This window comes from Pipistrellus hanaki (genome assembly GCF_964339955.1).
Source record: "Pipistrellus hanaki genome assembly, chromosome: 1".
NCBI classification, from domain to species: domain Eukaryota; kingdom Metazoa; phylum Chordata; class Mammalia; order Chiroptera; family Vespertilionidae; genus Pipistrellus; species Pipistrellus hanaki.
Genome location: NC_140503.1, coordinates 117,681,271 through 117,702,486, shown reverse-complemented (window position 1 = coordinate 117,702,486; position 21,216 = coordinate 117,681,271). Strand labels below are relative to the sequence as shown.

The 21,216-nt window shown below is 36.8% G+C and overlaps 2 protein-coding genes across 11 annotated transcripts in view; one reads left to right on the top strand and one right to left on the bottom strand.

Moving 5' to 3' along the window:
• Positions 1–13,929, top strand: part of PDSS1 (decaprenyl diphosphate synthase subunit 1) — a 43,514-nt gene extending 29,585 nt beyond the window's left edge. For 2 of the 3 annotated variants that reach the window (XM_084871081.1, XM_084871079.1), the window contains 4 exons: positions 2,315–2,395; positions 2,481–2,594; positions 9,054–9,134; positions 12,956–13,929. In XM_084871081.1, the coding sequence (XP_084727207.1) occupies positions 2,315–2,395; positions 2,481–2,594; positions 9,054–9,134; positions 12,956–13,096 (417 nt within the window). In that variant the 3' untranslated portion in view covers positions 13,097–13,929. Of the gene's footprint in view, positions 1–2,314; positions 2,396–2,480; positions 2,595–2,961; positions 3,592–9,053; positions 9,135–12,955 lie in introns of those variants that run through there. The other variant, XM_084871080.1, reaches the window with a different exon arrangement.
• The window catches only part of ABI1 (abl interactor 1), a 97,236-nt gene continuing 89,805 nt past the window's right edge, over positions 13,786–21,216 (bottom strand). For all 8 annotated transcript variants that reach the window (XM_084870317.1, XM_084870319.1, XM_084870316.1 and 5 more), the window contains 2 exons: positions 18,419–18,604; positions 13,786–15,278 (listed from right to left, as the gene is read on the bottom strand). In XM_084870317.1, coding sequence (XP_084726443.1) covers positions 15,103–15,278; positions 18,419–18,604 — 362 coding nt within the window. In that variant the 3' untranslated portion in view covers positions 13,786–15,102. The remainder of the gene's footprint in view (positions 15,279–18,418; positions 18,605–21,216) is intronic.

Below are 21,216 nucleotides of genomic sequence, written 5' to 3'. Positions count from 1 at the left end.
TGGAGGGGAGGGACAAAGCAGAGAACTACCCACTTTCATGGGATTTATTCCTAAATTCCAGCACTATTAGAATAATAAAAACAAAATTAGAATTAGAATGGACTCTCTGAATAAAAGTTTCTATATGTAGAAATATATGGGTAGAAATATTCCAAATTTTGAGAGAGATATCGATGTGAAACACATTGATTGGTTGCCTCCACATGTACTGAGAGAGAGAGAGAGAGAGAGCGAGAGAGAGAGAGAGAGAGAGAGAGAGAGAGAGAGAGAGAGAATGAGAGAATGAGAGAGAAACATCAGTGTGAGACACATTGATTGGTTGCCTCCACATGCACCCTGACTGAGGGGCTAGAGATCAAGCCTGCTACCCAGGTATTTGTTTTTGACCTGGAATCAAACCTATGGACCAATGTTCTAATTACTAAGCCGAATCAGCCAGGGCTATTTTAAGGAAGATTTTTGTCTATGAACTCGTGGTTTCTTATTTTATTCTTTGGATTATAATCCTTTATTATTTACTTTAATGCCCACTTGCCCCAAATATAACCAGTGGGGAAGGCCTTTTAACCTTGCTCCTGTGTCCGATGAACATATCCCTAGTATTTGTAACTGAACTATTGGACACCTAAATGCCTGATGGCTGAGGAAACCATGGTATGCTCACACAATGGGATACGATTCTTTCAGCACTTCGTTTCTGGGAGCTCTATCGGGCTTTCTTGTGGGGGATAAATGTAGACCCTTTCTTTGCCCTTCTCCCGTTTTGGTTTTTGCTGTCTTTGTTCCCTAAAACTGGGCCTGGGCCTGCTCAGCATGCTCAGCAGAGCAGTAGGAACTGCATCCAGGTGGCTGGTGCCAGCTACTTTTTTGAGAGTTTTAAGAAAGACTTAGCTAAAAGTCTTACTTCTCCCCACCATAAAGAAAAACAAACAAATATGGAGGAGACCGCAGGACCAAGGAAGATCCTTTGATAATGAAAGAACAATATTTATGTCTGAAGCATGAGGCTTTAGGCAATTACAAACATTTCAGAAATAAGTGGAATCACTAAAAATGGTCTACAAATGGGGAAATATGTATGGCATCTTTGTGTGTATGATTATATTAGATACCATATCCCTAAAAATAAGGACTAGAAAGATAACAAAGAAAACAAACAATTGGAACAACTGTTAAGTGCTAGAAGCCAGAATTTCACATATTGAAGTTTATTTCGCATTTCAAAATTAGTCTAGTGTAGCATGGTTTTTCCTAAGCAGTGAGAAAGAGGGTTTATCCTGTGAAAAAAGGGAGAGAAAGGATAGTTTTCTTAGAATTTAAGGAAATTAACTGAGACTAAAATCCTTCCATTAAGATCACAGGTATAGCCAAAACCGGTTTGGCTCAGTGGATAGAGTGTTTGTCTGCAGACTGAAAGGTCCCAGGTTCAATTCCGGTCAAGGGCATGTACCTTGGTTGCAGGCACATCCCCAGTATGGGGTGTGCAGGAGTCAGCTGATCGATGTTTCTCTCTCATCAATGTTTCTCTCTATCCTTCTCCCTTCCTCTCTGTGAAAAATCAATAAAATATATATTTTTTTTAAATCACAGGTATAGTTGACTCTTAAACAACACAGGTTTAGACTGTGTGAGTTCACTCACATGCAGGTTTTTATCCAGTAAATACTGTAAATGTATTTTCTTTATGATTTTCTTCACACCTTTCTCTAACTTGATTATAGTACAGTATAGAGTATATAATATACGTAATATTCATAACATGCAAAATATGTATTAATCAACTGTTATTTCTAAGGTTTCAGTCAACAGTAGACTATTAGTAGGTAAGTTTTGGGGGGAGTTAAAAGTTATATATGACCCTGGCCGGGGTTGTTCAGTGGAGAGTCAAGCCATGAACCAAAAGGTCACAGGTTCGATTCCCGGTCAAGGGCACGTACCTGGGTTACAGGTTCAATGCCTTGCCCAGTTGGGTTGCGTGCAGGAGGCAATCAATCGATGTTTCTCTCTTTCTCCTCCCTCTCTTCCACTCTCTAAAAATTAATAGAAAAAATATCCTCTGGTGAATATTAATTGAACAAAAACAAGTTATATGTGGATTTTTACTCCCTGGGGATCAGCGCCCATAACTCCACATTGTTCAAGGGTTAGCTGTGCTTGCACATGTTTGGTCTCCTGATAGCAATATTTCCTGGTTGTACACCATCTAGCCTCACTGCCTCTCAAGGGAACGGGTGTCTGACTCCCGCCATGCAGTGTTTGGCTGCCTTGCTCTTGCCTGCCAGCCACTTAACCCAGAATTCTTTTTCTGTTCCAGGTCTCTGTCCTAGGATGCCCTGACCCAGTGGTGCATGAGATTGCCTATCAATATGGAAAAAATTTGGGAATAGCCTTTCAGGTTGGTCTGCTATGTAAGACTATCCTGCCAGTACGGTGAAGTTGGGATGGTGGTGTCTATGACATTCTTTTTGTCCTTTCACTAGCTGATAGATGATGTATTGGACTTCACCTCATGTTCTGAGCAGATGGGCAAGCCAACGTCAGCTGATCTGAAGCTCGGGTTAGCCACTGGCCCTGTCTTATTTGCTTGTCAGCAGGTAGGTTTTGGACAAGTCCCTTGGACACACTGCTGTGCAGCCCTACAGAACCAGTATCCTCCATGCACAGCGAATGGGAAGTTTAGATAATATTTAGGAAAGCATCTAGGTCAGAGACCTCTATCTAGATTTGATCCGGGCTCTATGACTGAGATGTTGGGTACAATCATTGCACCTCTAAGCTTTATGTTTCCTTTTGTAAAACTGAGATGGCTACAGCCTTCATGCTAGGATTGTTGTGAGGATTAACAGATCAGTTCCGTGGAGATACTTTGTAAATTAAGTGCTGTATGCATTTAAGATAGTATTATGATTATTTCCATGTATCTGGAGCACTGACAAGGTGGTTTCCACATCTTGATTATAGGGCTGGACTTTGGGTGTGCCTCAGAATCCCTTACAAAGGCACAGGAAGGGCCTCCAAGCTTAAGAAATTCTGAGAAATTCTCCAGTTTTAGAAGTTTAATGGGACTGTTTGCTGCTCTCAGAGAGCCTTGGGCACTGCCTCAAAATGTCAAGAAGTCAGTGGAATGCACTGCTAGAATATAGTTGCTTCTTCCTCCAGTTTGAGGGGCTGTCAATTAAGGAAGTAAGTAAAGCTGCCTTCATATTCTTAATGTAGTTGAAAAGCTTAGGAGGCTTTAAAGATTCTGCAGTGACGTGCAGGCCAGACGTCCCATAGCCTGCACAGCCAAATGTCATGTGGAAGAAGTGGGACATTGGCTTGTATTTGGACATCTTCTTAATAGATTTCATCTTAGTAGTATTTAATTCATTATTTTACAAAGCTTTAAGATGTTCATCACTATGCATGAAATTAAAAATTAGTTCTTTTGTCTGAAATTTTAGTAACTTTTGTTATTTTAGAAATTTTGCCTCTTTACTTCCCCAAAATTCACAAAGATAAATCATGCCTTCCATGGAACTCAGTGATTCTATTTGAATATTATAGAAACCAGTGACCTTACTTTTGATCTGTTTCTGACAAAAAAAAAAAAAAAAAAATTATATATAATCTTTTCCCCACAATCTAGTACAGCCATAGCCAGGACAATTCTTCTCAGAAGAGGTTATTGGCTTGGGGGACTGGGCCAGGTTACCTTGGAAAACATACTAGTAGACAACAGTCAGTTGAGGAATGATGGCTGTGCGATGAGACCACTTTGTGGAAGGCTCTGTCCGCATTACTGGGCTCCACCCTCAGAATTTTGAGGCAGAGAAGTGAAAGATGTGCTCTAAAAGGGTCTTTTCTCCTATTGAGACTAACTCGCCAGCCCAAAACTCAAGAATGTTAATACATTGCCAAGTTCTGAAAAAACTTATAAAATCCCCTTGAGTGAGGGATAAAGCATGAGTGAGGAACATATTCTTTATCATTAGCCACAAAAGTAGAGTATTCATGAGCCATGTAAAGGTATGCCTGAGACTAGAAAGATCAGTCACTGGTTACCATCTACACAATTTAAAAAAATCAATCTCCTCCTCAGAGCCTGGGAGTAAATGTGAATGAAGAATAAGATGGACTGATTGCACCGAAATTCAACCAACTTGGTCCATATCCCTTTAGTTAGGCTCTGAGGTTATCTAGAGGACTAAGGGATAGGCCTCTCCCCGAAGCACCTCACAGTCTACTAAAAAGCAGTCTTAATCCTTCCTATATAATAAAGGTGATATGCAAATTAACCCTCACAAGATGGCTGCCTACAGCAGGTGAGGGGGTAAGAGAGGGACAACCAAACAACTGAACAAGCAGGCTGCGTGGGGCGACCAGGCCTGCAGGGGAGTTAGTGAGGGACAGCCAAATGACGGGTCTCTTGTGCGTTTATAAATAATTTTCAAATAAGCTTACACTCTACTAAAGATTACACTGTCAAAAAAAAGGATTCTTGGCCAGAATTTTGGGGTAAAACAAGTTCCAAAAATAACATAGAACATGCAGTATCTCCCTTTAACAAAAATACATTGTTTTCATAGTTTGCAAAGGATTCTTTGACATTATCTCTAACAAATCCTTTTTTGGTATTATATCCATCCTACAAATAAGAAAGTGATGCTCAAACTTGGCCAAAATTAAGCGTTTAGTAGAGAGCACAGCAGGCAGTTGAACGCTCCGAGTCTTCCGAGACCACTGTTCATGTTACTGCACAGTACAGCGGTGCTGCCCGTGCTGTAAAAGCTAGTGCCTGTGAGCTGGTCCCCGTAGGTCTCCCACAGAGTAGGCATGGCTCTGGAATGCACTGACAACACTCACAGAAGGGCCTGTGCGTCAGCTTTCATGGCTTGTGATTAACCTAGCCATTTAGTGGAGAAGTTAGCTCTAAGATGTTTGTGCTCTTTGTCCATATGCAGGTGAGCTTTGTTTGCATATTAGAAAAATCTATGTTTGAACTTTTCCATTTGTGACACTGGGTCTCACTTGGACCAAGACAATCACCCTTGGGAAGTGGCCTTTCCTTTTTAACTTAGCACGGGGAACTTGGCATTTGTCGGATCCAGCAATTTGATAGAAACTTTCTCTCTGGAATTCACTATTTGACATCTCTCTGAAGGGATTTCTATTTTTTAATCTTTATTTTTGAAATCATTACATATATCCCCTTCTTCACCCTACTGACATCTTCTAGCCCATTCCCACTCCCCACTCCAGCCTTCACACCCTGTATCTGTGTCCATATATGCATGCAAGTTCTTTGGTTGATCTCTTCCCACTCCCAGCCTCCCCTGCCTTCCCTCTAAGATTCCATAGTCTCTAAAGGTGTTTCTCTCTCTCTCTTTCATATATATATATATATATATATATATATATATATATATATATATATAAATTATTGATTTTCTACAGAGAGAAAGGGAGAGGGATAGAGAGTCAGAAACATCAATGGGAGAGAAACATCGACCAGCTGCCTCCTGCACACCTCTTCTGGGGATGTGCTCGCAACCAAGGTACATGCCCTGGACCAGAATCTAACCTGGGACCTTTCTGTCCGCAGGCCGACACTCTATCCACTGAGCCAAAATGGTTAGGGCCAAACGGGTTTCTTGATAACAGTTGATACAAGGGGTTTATGAGATTTCTAGAGAGATGCTAGTGATGACAGTGTCCTTTCATGAGGAAGTGTTGTACATATTTTAAGAACAAAAACCTCAGGTTAAATTTTTTATGTGTTTTGTTTCTTATCCTCATGCAAGGATATTTTTCCATTGATATTTAGAGAGAGTAGAAAATAGAGGGGAAGACAGAAAGAAATACCGATGTGAGAGGAACACAACAATTGGCTGCCTCCTGCAACACCTTGACTAGGGCTTAGGCTGGGGAGGAGCCTGCAATTGAGGTCCATGCCCTTGACCAGCATCAAATCCATCTACAGCCAACGCTCTAACCACTGAGCCAAACTGGGTTGAGCCTAAATCTTTAAAAAGGATATAGGTCTCAGATTTTGAAATTTTCAGAAACAAAATGGAAGTGGGATGTGTGTATGTGTGGTGTGTGTTTGTGTGAGACTACATTAGTGAGTTCTCAAATGTCCTTTTCCGTTCTTCCTCTGCTTCTCTTACTTACTAAGTCTCCAGTCCTAAATGTCAGACCATAGCTGTACTTCCAGCTGCCAACACCATCACCAGCCCCTGCACCGGCTGCACAGGCTTCTGCTATTGTGACTAGTTGGTGCCTTAAAGAGTGGCCTAAGTTTTTTTTAACTCCAGTTTATTTATCCTTTGTAGTTTAGTTTATGGTATAGCTTAGATTTCAGAGTTAGAAAGTGGATTTCCACATTTTAAAAAAAGACACCGGGCCAACAAAGTTTTTCTTATTTCTCAGTAAATCTGCAGGCAGGCAACTGTCCTTCCCGGTATGTTTCTCATTTCTTCTCCAATACACATGAAGGGGACAGAGGAGTGTCTGGGGAAGAGTTTGGTATTTGCATAGTAAAACTGCACACAATACATGTTCCAAAGAAAGGACATTTAATGCAAATTTTTTTCAAATTTTGCTTTATCAGTGCTTTTTATAGTAAAAGGAATTAAAAAGCCATGTAGTCAGCACATTTTACCACACTTGTTGGTATTGCAGGAAAAACTCATAACCATAAACAAGGTGATTTTTATTAGATGCCCAGGATAGTAGTGCATCAGCTTTGAAAAATATAAGCTTCTAAAAAGCCATTTTTGGAAGGTGGTATTGTTTAAATGCTTTTCTACCATGGAATACTATGCAGCAGTACACAAGAGGGATCTCTTAGCCTTTGAGGCAGCATGGAGGGACCCAGAGAATATTTTGCTAAGTGAAATAAGCCAGTCAGGGAAAGACAAGTATCACATGCTATCACTCATATGTGGAATCTAAAGAACAAAAATAAGCTGATGAACAAAATAGACCCAGGGGCATAGAAGCATGGAGCAAACTGGAATCTCAGGGAAAGAGGGGAGGGTGTGGGGGGAAGAGATTAACCAGTGAATTTATGATTACACGCATAACCAATGGACACAAACAATAGTGTGGTAAAGGTGTGGGCTAGAAGGGATCAATGGGGGGAGGGTATCTGTGATACTTTCAACAAGATAATTTTTTTAAGTGCCTTTTAGCCTGCTGGTATGGCTCAGTGGTTGTGTGTTGACCCATAACCCATGACCCATGCCCCAAGAAGTCTCCGGTTCAGTCCCTAGCAGGGGGCAGCCAATCGATGCATCTATATGATGTTCTATCTCTCCATCTCCCTTCCTCTCTGAAATCAATAAAAATGCTTTTTAAAATGCCTTTTAACAACTGTTAAAGTCTGTGTCTAAAATTTTAACTGCTAAAATAGACCGCTTTGAACTTTCTTGATTTGTTTCCTGTGAACCTTAAATTATTTTATTCTTAAAAGACCAGTAACTAAAGCAAATTACTGGTCTTCATTTAATAACTAACCAGCTGCTGGCTCTTTATGAGTAACTTAGCAGCCTATTACCTGTTTAGAACTTCATTCTGACACATACTTAGCTCTGAAAGGAACACTCTCACTTCCTCATCTGTCATCTGTTTGAGGTTTTCTCTGTCTGTCCTATTTTTGTTTCTAGGATTACTAACACAGTGGTGGTGGTTTCAGTGTAACAACTTATTTCACCCTTCAGGCTCACTGCCAGGGAAAAACTATGGCAACTGCTGTAAGCACTGACATATCCAAGTCCAAACACCATTTGACTTCTTACTTTGTGGAGCCATAAGCTGTTACAGCTACTGGATTTCGGATCATGTAGTTCAGCTCCTCCATGACATAGATGAGGAGGCTAGGACCCAAGACACTGAGGAACCCACTCAGCTGTGGCAGCACTTACACAAGAGGTGGATCTGGAAAGTGGTGCCCTGGCTTCCTAGTTCTCCTATTGGTGACAGTTCTCTTAAATTGTTGCTAAGTGTCCTATTAGGCTTTTCTTTAATGCGTTTTGTGCCTGTTTTCTCTTTTCCTCTTATTACCAACAGCTTAACACTGGTCTTCTTTATAATTTACTACAGTAACCTGACTGGTATTTCTACCCCTCTCTCCTCTAAGCAATGGTTTCTCAACCTTGACTGCACAATAAAAACACCTGGAGAGTTTTCAACATCCTGATGCCAGGGCCAAACCCAAGCCAATATAGTCAGTCTTTGGGAGCAGGTCCAGGAAAGTGTTATAAATCCCCAAAGTGATTCCAGTGTGCAGTCAGCAGTGAGTACCGCTGTACTGATCTAGTCCACTCCACAAGCTGCTAATTAGGCAGAGCTCCACTTGCAATACCCGCTGCTCAGAAACCCCTGTATCTTTTAAATGTCACTCAATTTATTGATTTTTTTTTTTTTTTTTTTGAGAGCAAGCAAGCGAGCGAGCATGGAAGAAAAAAGGATAGAAAGATGGAAACATCAATGAGAGAGTGACATTGATTGGCTGCTTCCTGCATGCCGCCTACTGGGGACCAAGCCCACAACCTGGGCATGTGCCTCCACCAGGAATCGAACTGTTGACCTCTTGGTTCATGGTTGGAAACTAAACCACTGAACCACAACATCTGGGCCAAATGTCACTCAATTTAATACTAAAAGTACAATGCCTAATTCCCACCCTCATCCTAACCCGGTGATTCTGAAAATGTTGGCAGACACAGAACCCGAGAGAAATGCATGTTCCCCCACCCCAACAGAATTAAAAACTTAGGGTGATTCTGGTGCAATGACAAGTTCGAGAACCATAAAAGAAGTCAGGAGATTTTCTGCTTAGCAGTGGGCCACGGACAGAACAGAACATCAGAATGAATACTGTGCCCCCGCCCTATCTGTGGGCATGGAAAATAGGTATCTTTCTTAGCTCTGCTTCTTTAGTTCCTACAATGTACTGCTCCCCAACATGAACTAGTCACCTTTTGGTTTTCCCCTACTGTTTCAAACTAGTATTAGAACATTTGATTCTGCCAGGAGCAATAAATAGATTTTTCTTTCTTTATGGTTAGTTCCCAGAAATGAATGCTTTGATAATGAGACGGTTCAGTTTGCCAGGAGATGTGGACAGAGCTCGACAATATGTACTACAGGTAAGATCATTAAAAAAGAAAAAAGGCATCAGCAGATACATGTGGGAAAGTTTTTTTAACCAAACAAATAACAATAACATTACATTTCAGCTACAAGACCAAGTTTAGTCCATTCTTGATTTGACAAAATTTCTTCAATAGGAAAAACTTGTATAATTCATTTTCTTCCAGAATTCTTTCCGGTGTTGCTAGTTTAATTGGCCTTGGGTAGGGATTGGACATTCACAGTTTTTGAAAGCTACCCAAGTGATTCTAATGTGTTGAGATCCATTAGTTTGCGACCAGTCTCCCCACCTCCATCAGCAGCATGAAGATTCTCCAAGTCACCAGATGTGCCTCCAACCTAGTAGTATTGCAATCTACTCAAAATTGGCTTTTTCCTACTCTATCCTATGTAACTGCCATAAAGGTGTGATTAAAGATATGTTAACTTAAAAAATTAAACCAACGTAGGCACACAACTGTTTCACCGTAGGAGCTATAAGCTTATTTCTAATATATTGCCACATATCCTGAGCTTTTTGTTGAAGCCAGATCTTTCTGAATATTCTAAGTTTTGATGATTATCTTTTAAAAATGAGCTCTTTTTTCCCCCCCCAAAGTATATGAGATGCTTTAATGTGATTTGAAGATCTTTCCATTTGTATCATTAGCCAAGTACAGCAGCTACTTTTATATTGTCATGATTTCAGATTTCAAAATCTGAAAATATATAAAGGTAGGCCAAAGTAAAAAAATCAAAGGTATTCCCTACCAACCAAACTTTTTGAATGCAGTAAGATGCTAAGGTAAATTAAAAAAAAAAAAAAAGATGCTATGGAGTTCTTACACATAAAAAGGCAATTGTCCTAGGCACCAGGCAGTAGAAAGAGATAACAAATGCCCCAATCATGAAGGAGCTGATTATCGTGGGGGGACAATTTACTAGTGAGTAAGAGGTAAATGCTATAGTCAGATGATAATACAAGTTAACATTTATTGCATAGTTTGAAGTATGCTGCATGTAGCATCTCATCCAAATCTAAAATCACTTGGAACTAGTAGATCTAGTTAATGAGATGAATCCAGCAGTTTTTAGTAAGCAAATGTGGTCTGAGAGCTATAATTAGTACAATACTTGGAAGAATTCCAAATAATTACCTTAATTTCCAAAAAGCAAAATTCCTCCAAAAGAGTGTTTCTCTTTTAACTCCCCATACTGTTAAGCATCATAATTTGCTATGGATTACCACCCTTTTGGAGGGTAGTTTGGCAGTACAAATTCAATATGAGAGGGGGCTGTAGCTGATAAAGTTGCTGTGCCTGGGAGAGGATCTGGCTTCAGAAATAACAGTATTACCAAAGACTGGGGAGAAGTGGGACTAATGACAAATTAATTGTAGCTCTTATTGTAAAACAAGCCTATGCATCAAAGCACCAAGAGAAAAATTCACAAATTATCCAATTCTAGCTCCCTTTCCACCTAGAGCTCCTAACCACTATTCCCTCATTAAATATGAATGGACAACTACCGTTTCCCCGAAAATAAGACAGTGTCTTATATTAATTTTTTCCCCCCAAAGATGCGCTAGATCTTATTTTCAGGGGATGTCTTATTTTTCCATGCGCTAGGTCTTATTTTCGGAGGATGCCTTATTTTCGGGAAAACACGGTAGTATTTAGTAGGATTACTAAATAACTGGTTAAAGTTTGCTGAATGAAAGAGGACTAAGATAAACGAAGAAGAAAAGTATAATTAAGGGGATTCAAAAAATAACTACACTCATAAAACAAGAACAGAATATTTTTGAACAATGAAAAAGAATGAGCTCTGAGAATTTTTAAATGGCTGAAAACTAACTCCTAAGAAAAGTAGGAACATGGAATTGAGAAAATCATCCAATATGTAAAACAGCAAAGGAAGAAAATGAGGAAAGCTCTTAAGAGCATCAGCACAATCCTGTAACAAATACTAGCAGACTGTGAACACAGCCTTCCAAATAAATGGTAATGAAACATTTTAAACCTACAATTCTATAGTCCAATGACTGAATGCAAGTCATTATCACACTTAAGGACTAAACAGCTTGCTTCTAATATCCATTTTCTGGGTAAGTTATTTGTGGATGTATTTTAGCAAAAGTGTGAAAATCCCAAGAGGAAGAAATTAATTAAAACGATGAACCCAAGAGTTCAATAAAAAGTCATCCTGCAATGGAAATTGTGCAAGAGCTATACACACACACACACACACACACACACACACAAACAGAATGATTAAGGAATTAGAAATATGAGGAATTTGAGCTCCATTGCCAAAGAGGAAGAAAAGGAGGCAGTTACATTTGCAAATGTGTTCTTATAGTGCAGTAAGGCACAGCCAATTAAAATGTGTCACTTTGTGTCAGTGGTAGAATATAGAAAATCAGAGGCCTTTAACATGTGAGGAATATTCTACTCAGTGACAGAGGCATCATGAACTGGGAACCATGGAGAAGGGAATAAAATTGCTGACCTGATCATACTATACCCATTTTTATATTACGGAAATGTAAGCTTTTGATATGTAAAGTGTGTGCAACTTTTAGGGGAAAAAACAACACATGGTTACAAAATAGAATGCAAACCTGTATGTAGTGTTAAGGTACAGTTCAAAGTGGAAAGAATGGGCCTGGCCACTGTGGTTCACTGGTTTAGCACCAACCTATGAACCAGGAGGTCATGGTTTGATTCCTGGTCAAGGTACATGCCTGAGTTGTGGGCTCAATCCCAAATGGGGAGGGAGTGTGCAGGAGGCAGCTGATCAGTAATTCTGTCTCATCACTGATGTTTCTACTCTCCCTTCATCTCTTGAAATAATGGAAAAAATGGGAGCACTGGTTTCCTCACCTACACTAATAAAGTTTCATCTACTCACTACTGTAAACCTTCTTTTGCCCCACCCTACCCTGTATAATCAAATTTGGATCATAGGATGTGTAGATTAAATCCTCATCTTTCTTAGCATATAGGCAATAGATAACAACTAATATTGATAATTAAATTTTAAAAATAACGATAAAAAAGCTGGTATCTTTAGAAGAGAACTCAGCTCTTGTGTACATTTTTATTATGTACATTTTTTTAACTTCCACTTAAGATTTTTTTTCATTTAAAAATGTATTGTACAGATATTTTATAACTTTTTTAAAAAGTTCTAGTACTTAAAAATAGATGGCTAAAAGACTGAGAGGAAGGGGGTGGAAATGGGAGATAACTAGTACTATCAATCAACAATAAAAATATCCTATCTAATACAAGGGTGATATGCAAATTAACTGTCACTCCACCCATAGCCCCAAGATGGCAGCACCCAGTGTTCTCAGCACCAGCACCACCACCCCCAGAGTCCCCCACTCTGGGGTGGAGGGGGGAGGGGGAGCCGCTGAGAGGGCGGTGTGAGCAGCCTGGCAGAATGTTTTCTTTACCATGGCGACAAGGCAAGCCTTTCACCTCAGCCTCCGGGGCCTCTGGGCAGCAAGCACAGAGCGGCCAGGTTCCACAGAGAGCTACTGGTGCACAGGTTCGTATGCAGGGCTACTAGTATTTAAAAAAGGAAAAGGAAAATAGATGGCTACTTGATATTAATGAATTACTTTGAATGCTAATAGAGTAAAAATTTGCTTTAATCAGAGAAAAGGGCCTAAAAGAATTAGGCAGGGAAAGCTAGAACAGTGAGTTCAAACACAGAAACATAGTTTGGCTATTAACTAATCTCAAAATAGTTTTTAATTCATTATAATGAACTTCAGAGCTGATCCAGGAGGTAACACACATCTGTTGTTTCTTCCTGTTTTTCGTAGAGTGATGGTGTGCAGCAAACAACCTACCTCGCCCAGCGCTACTGCCACGAAGCAGTGAGAGAGATCAGTAAACTTCGACCATCCCCAGAAAGAGATGCCCTCATACAACTCTCAGAAACTGTACTCACAAGAGATAAATGACAAATCTTTCTGTTATTTCTGGCAGCTATTTTACCAGACTGTGCCTAAAGAATTTTGTGGAATATACTTTGCTTCATGTGCACATAACCAAAAATCATTTTAAAAAGTCATTTCAACCTTAATGATGGGCAATTATTTTATTAGCAAAGTTTTTCAGAAAAGTTTTAAAATAAATCATTTGAAACTGTTATTCTAGCCCTATAAATTCTAATTGAGGCATCTTGATGGTTATATGTGGTATTGTTTACACTGTTAATAGTCACATGTAAAGCCATTAAACAAATAAATAATGTTAAAATTTAAATGTTTATCTTGTTTCACCATAGGAGTAAATGTCAGAGAACTGTGAAGTCTACATTTCAATCAACATCCAAAATTTCATATGAGAGAATGGTTTATTATAAAAGACTGCGCATAAAATTTAGATGAGTTATATACAAAATTAAGAGAACATTCCACTTGGAAAAAATGAAATGAAAAATGTAGCTATCTGATCACTAGTGATACTGAAATCATGTTTAAAATTATCAAGGCAAAATGCATATGCAACAGTCACATTGATTTGGTAGCAATGGCCTTTAACTCTCAGAAATAAAATGTTTTGCACTAGTCTTACCATTTACTATGCTATTAGTCTGTAACGCTCAGTACATAAACTGCAATTTGAAATTCCTCAATACACAGAAACCCACATTTGAGCACTCTATTTTAATATCCAAGGCAATACAGAATTGTACACAAGATAAAACATCCGTCTATACCTCTCTTAAATTAAGAGGAGACACACAAAGTGCACGTGTTGCAGTTCAGTTACGTAAAAAAAAAACACCAAATCTGTTGGTCAGGTATATCCCTATTCACTGATTAATATATGACCCAGTTTTTCTCAAATTACTTTAAAAATCTTTATATTTCTAGTACCAGTTAATGAATTAAATAGTGCCTATTCAAAAATCAATTGCGTCCACTTATACAAAACAGTATTAAAAGATACTTATAATTTCCTTTCATTGAACAACAGTCCACTGGAAAACTGAAGGACTAATAACAGCAATCCTTAAGAATTTTACCCACAGAAGTGAATACTTTTACACATTTTCTTAGTTCTGAAAAAAAAAATTACTTTAGAAAAGCAACTAAGTAGATTGACTTGTAAATAACTTTCAGATTTTAAATCTTCAAAAATTAGTCACATTTGATATTGGGACAGGTTGAGATAAGGCTGAAGCTCATATGCTAAGAAAATAGAACAATAATTCTGCAATAAATCAGTATCTTTTATTTATTTATTTTTTAAAAACAAATCAGTGAAGGAAAGGACAAAAACCTTTGGTTCACTTATGTATCTGTGAGTGGAAAAAATTTATAATGCAAATTCACTCATTAAAAAACTTAGTTACAAATTACAACATTACAGATAACCCTTTTTTGTTTGTTTTGTTTCACATGGAAACCTTAGAGACTCGAAACATTTCAAGAGACCTAAGTACGAGTACTCCAAGAAAATATCACACAAATTGGAAGCATCTTGGATTTTTAAGAAGTATATTTCAATAATTAATTTGTATGCATGCTTTAAACAAATACTTATAGTTCAATAATGAGTCTAAACAAAAGGTATGACCAGCACCCAGCATTTAAGTTTCTGATTTTAATATTAGTCTGACATAGCATTAGTAACCATGCTGCACTGAAACAATGGTACAATCTGAATCATGATTTGTTAAATATTATACCCCAGAACCCCAGAACATTTAAGCTGGTCATAAAGTTAACATTGTGTAAGTATATAAGCATAAATAGTTATGGACAGCCTCTTGTATAAATTGCTGTTTAGCAATACACAAACTGCCTCAAAGATTTATGCTTACAAGGTAGACATTCAATTATATCAATAAAACAGCATGTCCTGAAAATATGGGCACATTTTAAGACAGTTTTGTTAACCATTAATTAGTCCCACAGTATGACTGAATAATAAGAACCTACTTTAAAAGCAAAAAATTTTAATCAGTATAGTGCATGATTGATTCAACATAGTTCCCAGGGAACAGACCAGTCACTCGATTGCAGACTCCTTCATACCAGCCATCATCATTCTTCTTTATTACATAAATGATTGCACCCTCCATAAATGACAGCTCATCATCCTTGTCCTTTGTATAATCATATATTGCCACAACTACGGAAAAAAGAGTTGAAATAAGTGAATGCACTATATCCAATATAATGTGAATTTTAAGATGTAATGCTAATTAAATCTATAGTATAGCAAAACCAACTCTTTATGCATACTTTTTTTTTTCTCTAATATTTTATTGGTTTTTTACAGAGAGGAAGGGAAAGGGATAGAGAGTTAGAAACATCGATGAGAGAGAAACATCAATCAGCTGCCTCCTGCACACCCCCTACTGGGGATGTGCCCGAAACCAAGGTACAGGCCCTTGACTGGAATGGAACCTGGGACCCTTCAATCCGCAGGCCGATGCTCTATCCACTGAGCCAAACCAGTCAGGGCATTATTCTTAACTCTTACATCTATAAATATAGGTATACCAGTGGTTAACCATGTACCTAAATCAATAACTTGATCTTAGGGCCAAACTGACTATTTGATTAGACTAGACAAAACAATAGTTTCTACCAATCTATTTAGGGAAGAACTCTGAATTTTAAGGGTTTATTAGATATTTCAGTTCATTTGTTCAAATATCTACTAAGTGCCAATAGTATGCAAAACAATTTTTCACAATAACGACTAGGCAGCAAAGCTGCTTAACCAATCATTAAACCAGATATCTAATTTGAAAATACGCATACCTTGAAATAAATCTCATCCTACCCATCCAAGGAAAATATTCATATAATTTATGGGGCTATATTTAGAATATTTTTACACAGCACTTTAAAGATCAGGATTTTTTTAAGGGGAAATAACTGAGTAAAGACGCATTACTTAAGACTGAGAAAACTATTTGTAATTCTATAGTATTTGTGATTATTTTGAGTTCTAAATATTCACTTTCTTTGCACAGTATCATAGGAAAAAAAGGCATAAAAATTATGCTAGTTTCCTAAACTACTGGTTCATAAGTTTAATTATTCCTTCATTCTGCCTTCATAGCATAATGATGCTGAAATTATATGTACTTTTCTAGTAAATGTGAAATGAATTTTTTTCATTGATTTCCCTTGTGTAGTTTTTCTTAAAATGCAGAGTTCTTAAAACATTTAAGATTTTCTAGAACTTATTTTTCCAACAAAAAAGATGGTTAGTCCCCACAGTTATTTTGAATTAGGGAATTACAGTAAGAGACTTGATGTACTAATCGATACCCCGTTTCCCCGAAAATAAGACAGTGTCTTATATTAATTTTTTCTCCCAAAGTTACGCTAGGTCTTATTTTCGGAGGATGTCTTATTTTCGGGGAAACACGGTATCATCATTTGCTAAATTAAAATAGGCAATCTTCTCTCCTCTTTACAAAAACACTGTATTAAGTAACTCAACAAGTCTATTTTAATCCTGTAGCAGAATCATAGTATTGTGATTATAAGCTCACTGACATATAAAGTTGATTTTAAAACTCCCCAAACATAAAGGATAAATAATATTAAATTATTATCCTGGTATTATTTTTGTCTTAACCCTCCCCCCCAAAGGAATTGATTGACTGCTAGCTATAATAAAGAAAATAATGTAATAATTTAAAAGTAAACTATTAATTAGTCCATTAATATTATTTATGGTTTACCTTTGGTAACATTAATTTCTTTGTATTCAGAGTCATAATGAATTAATTTTTAAAATATATATATTTTATTGAGTTTTTATAGAGAGGAAGAGAGAGGGACAGAAAGCCAGAAACATCGATGGGAGAGAAACATCGATCAGCTGCCTCTCGCACAGCACCCCCCCCAGTGGGGTATGCCGGCAACCAAAGCACATGCCCTTGACCGGAATCGAACCTGGGATCCCTCAGTCCGCAGGCCAACGCTCTATCCAATTTCATTGATACTTAAGAGTTAAATTTGCTTTCCAACCCAGAAATATGAGTAAAAACACAACTCAAGACTACTCAAGTTTATCACTCTCATAATAACCACAACTTATTTCTTGTTTGTTTGTTAATCCTTACCTGAGGATATTTTTCCATTGATTTTTAGAGAGTAGAAGAGAGAGGGAAAGAGAGAAAGAAACATCCCTGTGAGAGAAACACATCAATTGGTTGCCTCCTGCACAAGCCCTGACCAGGGCCTCGGCCAATGAGAAGCCTGAAACTGAGGTACATGCCTTGACTGGAATCGAACCCGGGACCCTTCAGTCCAAAGGCCAACGCTCTATCCACTGAGCCAAACCAGCCAGGGCAGACCACAACTTATGTCTACTTGAACGTACATAAAAATCTTAATGGAAAGTAGAATATTCAAGACTTCCTGAACTACATGCAGAATATTTACTCTTAAAAAATATAAAAAAAGGAAAATAGGACATTTACTTTTAGCTATGTATTTAAAACTTGGGCAGGGAGAATGGAACAGGTCTCAAGAACTACAGCTACTTGCTTAAGATCAGTTAATCCAATATAAGCAATGGAAGGGAATACATTTCAAATGTAATCAAATGCGATCAACTAAATTACAAGTATTTTTCGAACACTATACAAATTCAGAATTTTAAACAACACGTAATTGGATTAAAAAAAAAAGCAAAATCTCTAAAAACAGGATTTTTTTCCCCCTACACACTGTTTCTTAAAAGATAATTAAGGTGACTGTCAGGTAAATTAGGTAAATTTGGACATTGGAATTATATGTAATTTCATGATATAAAATTCCAGTGATTATCTTCTCTTTTATAAGATCAACTAATGAAACTTAATTGAAAGCTTGTTCTCATAATAATCCCAGATTTTAAAGTATTTAGATATAAAAGATTTCTATTTTTATGGTAAAGTACTTAGAAATTTGGTTTTAAATATTTACTAATTATATGACTAGAACTAGTAAATCATTTCACTCCTTTTGTGTGTGTGTGATTTAACTGCTTCATCTATACAATGCAGACAGACAAGTTAATCTCCGGCTAGAAGCATTATGTCATTTGAAAAAGTATAGCTAACATTATAACATACTTTTAATTTAAAATATAAAGAATCCTCTCTTCATATTGGAAATGTATAGGAAATAAGGTTTAACTATATTATCTTGACTAGTAAAGTTATCCAAAAGGTTGTGAAACACTGGATTAAATGTTCTTCATAGCTCTAAATTATATAGTTAAGTTGTTTTCCTTTACTCTAATAGATGATTCTACCTTACCTTTCTCAATATAATTCTTAGGGGCCCAAGCAGGATCCCCATCTGCATATGGGTCATTATACTGAACTACTGCAGCCTCCTCATCTTCGTAATCCACTGGAGGTGGTGGTGGCGGAGGTGGAGAGTCATCAAACATAGGAATGTCATCTGGTGGAGGTGGTGGTGGAGGAGTTGGACTATCAGCAACTAGAAAAAAATTCAGATAACTTGAATTAAAAAATGAGGCTAAATGGAAATTCATAAGTTAAAAGAATTTAAGAAAGCTTTAACTCAAAGCATGCACTATAATAAAACATGCAAGATTAGAAATAAAAGCTTGGTGTGTTAAAGCGTCCACTATTCAAGAATAATTTTGCTATAATAAAATGAGCTAAAAATAAAGGTGTTAGGAAGTACTACAAATTAATGGATGCAGGTTAGGAGACTATCCATAAAAGATTACAGGAGTAAAGAAGTTTCCTTATTCCAAGGCTCAGGTCAAAACAACTGTCACTCTTTAGTTAGTTTAACAACTTAAATAAACCTACTGTCACTTTGTCATTTGGACTACCGTAAACATTATGAATAACATTACATTAACGGTCAGATGGCTATTCATTGTGAATATTCATGCCCCTGATTTTAGCTTAAATATCTTTAGTTGCCCAGAAATAAGTTTCCAGTGGATATTTATTTTGTTTGTCTTAAGGGAGAAAGAAAAGTTGGTGGTATTAGGTCTGCTCTATGTATAGGTTTTTTATTCTTTCACGTAAATTTTAACAAGAAAAAATTAAATTAAAAATTAAATAATTCTCAACTAATAGAAAACACCTTAAAGTGTTTTTTTAAAATGTTTGTTCTCATAATCAACTTTTTAAATGTAGAAATCAAGCTAAGATTTTTGCCTTATTGCTAGTAAAATATAAACACAGATAAGGGGAGGTCAAAATCCTGAAGATCTATTCTAAGAATACATCCACAACAAAGATTTTAAAAAAGTAAAGTTTTGTGGTAATAAGGTAATTAAAACAAACAAATACACAGAAAGTAACGTATCATGCAAAACAATACAACCAACTCATACCTCCAATTCTAGATGGTTGTGGTATGTGTGTGTAATTTAAATAATCAAAAGTGTAAATGGTAAAATGTAGAGGCTAGAACTATGTTCACTGAACTATTATGAAACCAAGTAACAAATGCTCCCAACATTGAGGAATTCAAAACTGGAACACAACTAACTCTTAATTTAAATTTTTTATCCACACATTTCTTTAAAAGTTAAAGACATATGAAAGTGTTCTGATACAAATTAACACAGGAATTACATAATATCTGCAGGAAAGAAATTCAGAATACCAGTATACTAATCTAAATACCAATTTCTAAGGCTATTTTTATTTTATTAAAAAAAGGAGTCATAATCTATCTGTAATACAGGTTTTAAAGTTTACTCCACCCTATTTGGAATAATCTGCTGAGAATATAACCAAAAGATTAAGATTTAAAACATTTGCAGATTAAATAGCCGTATTTCCACTTCAATGCTGTGAATTTCTATTTTATCCTGTTGAGGAATGAACAAGGCTATTAGAAAATAAGCCTTGTGTGATAATGCTCATTCTGTAATGTTTATAACTTATTTTTCCACTGAAGGCTTGGATCTATTTTATTTTTGCCCACAAATAGCCCTTAAAGCTCTCTATTTCTATTGTGGGAGACAACCAATCAATGTGTTTCTCTTACACAGATGTTTCCTTTCTCTCTCTCCCCTTTTCCCCCTTGCATTCTACTCTCTCTCTAAATGGAAAAAATATCCTCAGGTGAGGACTGAATTTAAATAAACAAATTAATAAATTTAAGATACTGGTGATACAGTTTCTCACCAATCTTCCTAACATGCTTTCAAAGAAAACAAATGGCAAATAAAGTTGGGCATTCTGCAGCACTAAGACAATGACTGACTCAAGTTCATCTGTTTAGTGAAAGGACTAAACTAGTACCATCGGCCTCTTCAGCAAAGGCCAGGCATACCTAGAATAATGTACATTAATTCTGAATTTCTATTTAAAGTTACCAAAGAGCTTTGATCACACTAAATAGTTCATTATGGTTATTTTTAAATAGTTCCTAAAAATTCTTGGCTGTAAGGCAGTTCAAAAAGTTTAACTAGCTTCATTTTTAAACTCTTACAGCATTAAATACCAGCAATTTATTCTTATTCACTTATTATTAAAAATAAGATTCACTTATTTATATATATTTAAACACAGATTTCAAAGTTGATTTGCACTCAGAAATTTAAATATTTTGAAACTATGTTTTATAAAATATCCATTAAATCATACATTTCTTATAGATAGGGACTCTGTCTTAAACTATTTGTATTCTTCCCAAAGACTGACACATAACACTAAGTTCACAATTATTTGACTGGAGGAATGGAGGAAATAACACAAAAGGGTCAGCAGAAGCTGAACAATGAAAGTTGCCACAATGTACTCACTTGGAAGACTGGTTGATCAAATGTGTTACACATTTGTTCACACCATTCTGAGATTTATTTGGATGGTGATGGTCCCTAATAAAGTAAATTACTACTTGACCACCCTACCATCTTAATAGCTATTTTGGCCTAATAAAATTTGTGATAGTGGTATTCTTCATTTTGTCAAATAACATTCACTATGATCGTGTGACTATAATTATACATCTTCCAAAACCTTAAAGTAATCAGACAGCAATATAAACTATCTATTCTAATTAAATCCATATATTTAAAAGAATTCCCAGAATTCCCTGACCTTCCTTCACAGAAG